Source organism: Trematomus bernacchii, unplaced genomic scaffold (genome assembly GCF_902827165.1).
Source record: "Trematomus bernacchii unplaced genomic scaffold, fTreBer1.1, whole genome shotgun sequence".
NCBI classification, from domain to species: Eukaryota; Metazoa; Chordata; class Actinopteri; order Perciformes; family Nototheniidae; genus Trematomus; species Trematomus bernacchii.
In genome coordinates, this window is record NW_022987698.1 from 8,122,614 (window position 1) to 8,129,424 (window position 6,811).

Sequence of the window (6,811 nt, forward strand, 5' to 3'; positions counted from 1 at the left end):
CTGTATGTAAGTGTTCACTTTTAGTAGTATACACAGGTGTATCAATTTAGATTTTTTGCATTTAACTTCAGATCTAGCTGTTGCTAAGAAGATATGCTAATTATATACAGAGCCATATATATATATATATATATAGATATGTATCAATAGCCAACAACTAACCTTGTTGTTGCAGCATGAATAATAGATAGACTCCTGTAATACTGCATGTGAATCCTGGCAACAAATGTAGGTTCAGAGCAGAATCTCTTCATCATTATTCTAATTCAAATGACTATGCATTCTTTACATTTCTTAACACAAAGCCCTTCAGCTTTATACATCTTAAACATGAAGCTGTGATCCCTCCAGCTGGTGAGGCAGCCGTCATCCTGAGAACAGCACCAGGCCAGTTTAAATGTCTCCATCGCCCTGCCTCAGCCTCTGCATCCACGATATATGCCTTTATTTGGGCATTTCTTAATGGAAGCTTGCTCTGCAATTCATTCCTTTCTCGTTCCTAATAATGGGCTGCAGGCCAGCGGTCTGTCTCTCAGCTGTAGCTGCTCCCCTGACCAGCAGCACAATCTCACATGGAGGAAAGAGAGGGGAAGGAATGAAAATGTTGAGATTACTGGTTGTTAAACTCCAACAAGTAAAACTTTAATGCTAGCCTCCCAAAAGTGCCAAAAAGTTCAAATCAATGCACAGCTGGGAAGAGCAACCTAAAACTGCTTGTTTCTGCTGTCATTTATAATTAGCTGTTGTGTATTGTCTGAACTCTGTCTACTTTTTTTCCAAGTCTATATCATCCTCCCATAAAACACCATTTAAATTCTGATTTGATTTTTTCATTTAAATGACTTCTATAACTATATGGCTGCAAAACATGCCTCCTTGAAAACACTCATACTGGGCGTTTGGCTACCTTGGAACTGGAGCCCCAGGGTCTAATGTTGGTAGAGAGCCGCTAACGTCATTAAATAAACAATTGCTGGAGGCTGTGGGGTCCCTGAAGTGCCAAAAATGTTTTTTCTTCTTAACACTCAGACAGAGGATAACCAAACAATAAGCTAAACGTGTATATTGTTCTTATCCCAACAGATAATAACCTGCTGTTCCCACAGAGTAACATTACTTGCTCATACTTACCTAAAACGTTGTCATGCTTACCCTGAACCGCAGTTTAAACTAGCGGAAACTTTTTTTTAATTTCAAAACCATGAATTGTCCCTTTAAGACCTCGCGTTACGTCAGCTACTCGATAAGCGTCACGTGGTCTACGTCAGAGGGAACAGCAAAAGAACAAGATGGAGGAATATGCTAGAGAACCATGGTGAGTCTTATAACCAGATATATATACTTATTTATCATTTGTTTTAATAATTCATCTATTTGAAGTCACTAACACTTAGTGTGTATAACTAGTCTTTGTTACAAAAGGTGGCATTACCCAAAACATCTCCAACACTGCTAGTTACCTAGCTTTAGCACTAATGCTAACTACATAGAAATGCATTGGCGGTGTGTGCTAGCATCAGTTGCTAAATCACGTTGTTGTTGACCTTGTTGGTTTACTCGCCCACATGTCATTACATTTACTTAACTGACTCTAGTCACTGATTGCATGAGTTGACATGTGATTTACATTGAGTGTCAAGCAATGTTTTGGCAATATCATATGTTAAATTGGAGTAAAGGATGTCGCTTTAGCATGTTAGTAAGCTATCTATGTTAGCCACCTGTGTGCTAATGTTATCTGCCTGGGGCATCCTAAGGATTGTACAACAGCTGGAGAAGGTTACCTGAAGGTTTGTCCCATTTATCTAGCAACACTGTAATTGAAATCAGTGTCAATGCGGACATAAGGTATTTTACTTTGCTATTGATCAGGATAAGGGACACGATTATACCATGGTCCGGTTTCATGCAGTTAGACAGTCCTGGATCAGGTTTAGTTATCAACAAGAGCATTTGAAAAATAAGTTTGTAACATTTTCCAGCATAACAAAAGCGCTTTTTGTAAATGGATGTATGCACTGCTTAATGAATCGAACATTTTAATGAAACGTCTGAATTCCAGTAAAATAAAGCAACTAATTTAGCTTTTTAATTGTTAAAATAAGATAAAATGTTATCGTCCATTTTCACGAAAAATATTTCTTGCATCACAATCACCAGATTTTCATTAAAACACCTTAAATTACATCTGTAAGGTCACCTTCCTGCATTCTTAAATAAACTGACAAAACAAGATAGATTTGAAAAAACTACTGACCTTTCATGGATACTTATAGAAGATATTCTGCTTTTAACAAGACTCGACAACACGCATCCAACAATGTGATATGATTTAATGCAGACATGTTGAAAATGAGTGATTTAATGATAATTACATTTTCAAGTGTCTTTAGTCAGGATGCTCTGAGAGAGTAATTTAATATGGACATTGTATTTTAAAAATCAAATTTTCTAAAATACACAAGTAAACTGTAAAGAAAAATTAAATGATGTTCCATAAATTATTGTTATTATTACATTTGCATATGCTTATTCCTTGAGACTCCTTTGGATTGAAATCCAATACTTGTAGAGCTTATCTAGGCTGAACCTGCCATCAATGATTATGACTTTGGCTCCTGCCGCTTCACACTATGTACTGCACATTAAATGACGTTAGCTGATGGCTGTTTTATGCTTCCAGCCCCTGGAGGATCGTGGACGACTGTGGGGGAGCCTTCACCATGGGAGCTATTGGAGGAGGGATATTTCAGGCAGTCAAAGGCTTCAGAAACTCACCCTCAGTAAGTTCAGTCATGTAGATGGACTCTGATCCTTGCTGTATTACCCGCCGCTTGGAACATATTAAGAAAACATAAATATTACAATTCTTTGTCATTACAAGTTACAACTGAGAATGCTAAATACATTTCCATTCACCTGTGTTTTGTGTTGCTCTCCTGTAGGGAATGAACCACAGAATGAAAGGTAGCCTGACTGCAATCAAGACCAGAGCCCCACAGCTTGGAGGTAAGAATAACAGCTGAATTTATATATTATCTGCCTGTAGGTAAAATGAACAACCCGACAGGGATCTTTGCAGTAAAAGCAATTTAATAATGTTCGTCGTTTTATGGATGTTTGGTCCATAGAATCTTACTAGGGACAGGAGAGACTAGTACTAGGTAGTTTTTAACTTGACCTCACATAACAAAGTGCAAAGCATGTCATAACTGTCTACTCTAGTTTAACTTGTTTTAAGAAAAAATGTTGGGTTTCAGGAAGCTTTGCAGTATGGGGAGGCCTTTTCTCCATGATTGACTGTGGTTTAGTAAAAGTACGAGGGAAGGAGGATCCCTGGAACTCAATTACAAGTGGGGCCTTGACGGGAGCTATCCTTGCTGCAAGAAGTGAGTAAGCTGAGAAGAAGCTGGCAGTTTACAGTCAACAGACAGCATATACATGCAAGAGGCAAATGGTGGTGTTGCTGTTTTACACTGAAAAAGAGTTTAAAGTAAATCTACCAGCTTTGTGCAATGTGTACCCTTCTATGTTGTGTGTTAACCATACTGTTCCTCTGTAGATGGTCCGGTTGCTATGATGGGCTCTGCAGCCATGGGAGGCATCCTGCTGGGTTTGATAGAGGGCGCAGGAATCTTGCTCACTAGGTTCGCCTCTTCACAGTTCCCAACTGGTGAGTACTTATGATATTTGAAGTTTGTGTCATTTATATTTAGGGATGTGGATTTGCCTAGATGAAAACGCAGCTTGATCTATGTTTATAAATCTACCTCCTTTACACCAGATATTAAAACCTTGAAGTCAGAGAAGTCAGTGGGTCTCTACATATCGTTTTTTTCCTGAGTGCCACCTTTTAAAAATAATAATGTTCCCATTGAGGAGCAAACAACTGCAGCTCCCAGCGACTTTTTTCAGAGATTTCTGCATCTATGTGCGGCAGCTCTGTGTGCTTTTAGTTGAAAATATCTCACCTTTTAACTTGACTATAGAAAAATGGAGGAGCTTGCTTTGGCTGTGTCCGTCTATCCTGACCTTTATTTGTCAGACAGACGCTATCATAACAAAGACGAACTAACTCAGCCATGTATGTATGTATGAGAGATGACCTCTGCTGTGGTAAATAAGTAGTAACCGTCTGTAACGGCTATTTCTGTGGTCGCCCTACACCTGACAAGTTTTTCTGAATTTGGATTACTATACTGTGATACATTAGTCACATTCCTACCTGCTACCATGCTTTACACAAACAGCTTCCAATCCCCATTCATAGCCTACTAAAACATCAGGCTGGGAGATATGTGGAAAATCTAATATCTAAAACATCTATGAATTGTCGATATAATATGGGTAAATTCCCCAAAACTACTAAATTTATATTTTACTGTAGTTACCAGGTGTAGTGTGATATGAAAGATATTTTTCTACAGACTGAGTAAAACATCTAGGGTAGCTTGACCACTTTATTTATTTTCAGTTTATGCAGTTGGGTTAAAAACTTGTAATCCTTGTGTAAGGTTTCCTAACCCAAAGACCATATGTTAAGGTAAAACACAAAATATGTTCACCTAATTAGGTCAAAAACATGAATCTCAATAGATTATTTATTAATTAATACAATAAATTATGACATTTCATAACAGGAAAAGCCCAGATATAATAAATAACATTTATTATGAGTGTTTTATTTTACAATGTTTTATATTAGCGGCTAATCATTCAAATAAATCTGCACAATAATATTAAGCATAATTATAAGCACCACTACACAAAATTCTTTAAACAATTTAGTATGTTATATGGAATCTTGGCACAGCTCAGGACTAAATGTATTTTTTAATTAAGGTATCACCCCACCTAGTTAACAGCTGTTAGACCTCTGATTTAGGGTAAATCTGAATTGAACTTTATTTTGTCTCCCCAGGACCCCAGTTTGCAGAGGAGCCCGCCCCTCCTCCTCCCACGCCGCCCTCTCCCTTCGGAGACTACAGACAATACCAGTGAGAGGACTCCCCCGCTTCTTTTCCACTAGGCCTTTTTCTAAATCCTTGCTGGATAATGTTTAATCTATAAAAAGCATGCCACATACCGAACGTACTGAATTATAAATATGTGGTATACTTATGTATATATAAAGTAACGGGTTTCTGCTTGTATTCACCCATGTCAGTCTTTATTTGCCTTTTTAAATATGTCACCTGCTTGGGCTAGCCGTTTAGATTTATGAAGGCAAATCAAAATCAGATACAATGCTATTCCTAGTTTTTATAAAGAGTGATTTTATTTATTTTATTTTGTGAAGAGTAGTACCTGATTGTTCCCTTTTATGTGACCATGCTTTTACATTCACCACAAAGGTGTGCAAGAGGCTGCTGATGACAAAGGATGGCATAGGCAGTACAAATTAATGGAGAAACTCAAGCAAGGGATTGATGCATATTGTATGAAATCTGTATGATAGATTGACTATGGTACAATAAAGAAACAAGTTGTTAAAGTGACTGTTGTAGTCGTATGAATACATTTAAGCCATTGTCTTTGTCCTGGCTTGTGAAAAGTGTAAATTAAAAATGAGAATGAGTTTATGTTAAACAGCTACACATGCCCATAATTCATGCTGCCTTTGCAGGATTGCTCATTCTCCGCTAGAGGGCAGTCCTTGCTAAAAGTATGGCTCTTTCTTTACTTGGCCAACAATTGTGTTACTGACTCCTTTTAGAATGTGTGTATAAAAGCCACATAAGGGAGTACTTTCCTCTCACATTCCCTATGTTTGTGTCGCACACACCTGTTATCTGTTTGAAGCCGGCTCTGTGCAGCTACAGGTGAAGGACACAGGGGGAAGTAACTGTTGATGCAACTTCAACGTCACCAGTTTGATATGTAGGGTCAGGGTTCATTTGTTTCTTTAGTCACACAAAAGATACTAGAAAACTTACTGCATAATACTTGATGCAGTTTTAACAAGTAAAAGGTTTAATATGGTGATTCCATTCTAATTAACACACCTTAGCTATTGGGGACTAACTATCTCGGACTCTAAATATCTACTAAAGGATTTCAGGAATGTATCCACCTATTTGCTTGATCATTCAAGTCGTGTTATCTATAAAATGTCCAAGCATTTAGGGAAAACACAAGGGCTTGTTTTGACAAATTAAATCTCCAAAAAACTGCAAAGAAATTCAGTATGCTTTCATAAAAGATGTGGGTTAACCAGTCGTTTTATTGACCAGTATTCAGACTCGGAGACCTTATGTGGATACTTTTAAGTTTATTTGAAAGTTGGATTTTAAGACTTGACATTTTGGTTATACTTGATCAGAATTCAACTTATGTAAAACCGACACTTCAAAACCTCCAAAATAACAAAACAGCAAATATTCACATTTGATAAAATGAAAGTTTTTTGGGACATTCTTTGCTTCAACAGTTAGTTGAATAATGTATTACATTTTATATATCCTACTATTTTGATGAAAATACACATTTTCTCCTCTCTAATAACTCAAAAACAATGTTAACAAAGCACAAGGAACATGTTCAATAGTGTGTGTGAGTGAAACTTAAAATTGACTAAAAAGTTGTTTATGACTAAGAATGACACAAAACAAAACAGCTCAATAAAGGACATGTGTACGTTATGTTTCTTTGCCACATGAGACTTGACTTTAAACTGGACTAAAGACTTACAGTTCTCAGTCATTACATTTTTAATCTATTGGAATAGTATAATAAAGTAGCATAAAATGTACATACTTGAATAACCTACACGTTCCTCAAAGTTAAGTATGCTGCAGTACTTGAGTAACTG

At 37.0% G+C, this 6,811-nt stretch overlaps 1 protein-coding gene across 1 annotated transcript; it reads left to right on the top strand.

Annotated features, from left to right (window-relative positions):
- The first annotated feature begins 1,236 nt into the window (after positions 1–1,236).
- timm17a (translocase of inner mitochondrial membrane 17 homolog A (yeast)) lies at positions 1,237–5,157 on the top strand. The gene is made up of 6 exons (XM_034138804.1): positions 1,237–1,315; positions 2,684–2,783; positions 2,946–3,009; positions 3,261–3,389; positions 3,563–3,673; positions 4,922–5,157. Exons 1-6 carry the CDS (start codon positions 1,290–1,292, stop codon positions 4,999–5,001), a joined length of 510 nt encoding a protein of 169 aa, XP_033994695.1. The 5' UTR covers positions 1,237–1,289; the 3' UTR covers positions 5,002–5,157.
- Positions 5,158–6,811: the final 1,654 nt, after the last annotated feature.

Excerpts from the sequence above, each read along its gene's own strand:
- timm17a (XM_034138804.1), top strand. The coding sequence starts at position 1,290 with ATGGAGGAATATGCTAGAGAACCATG. Across the intron at positions 1,316-2,683 it reads GAATATGCTAGAGAACCATG|CCCCTGGAGGATCGTGGACG; the intron begins GTGAGTCTTATA and ends TTATGCTTCCAG. Across the intron at positions 3,010-3,260 it reads CAGAGCCCCACAGCTTGGAG|GAAGCTTTGCAGTATGGGGA; the intron begins GTAAGAATAACA and ends GTTGGGTTTCAG.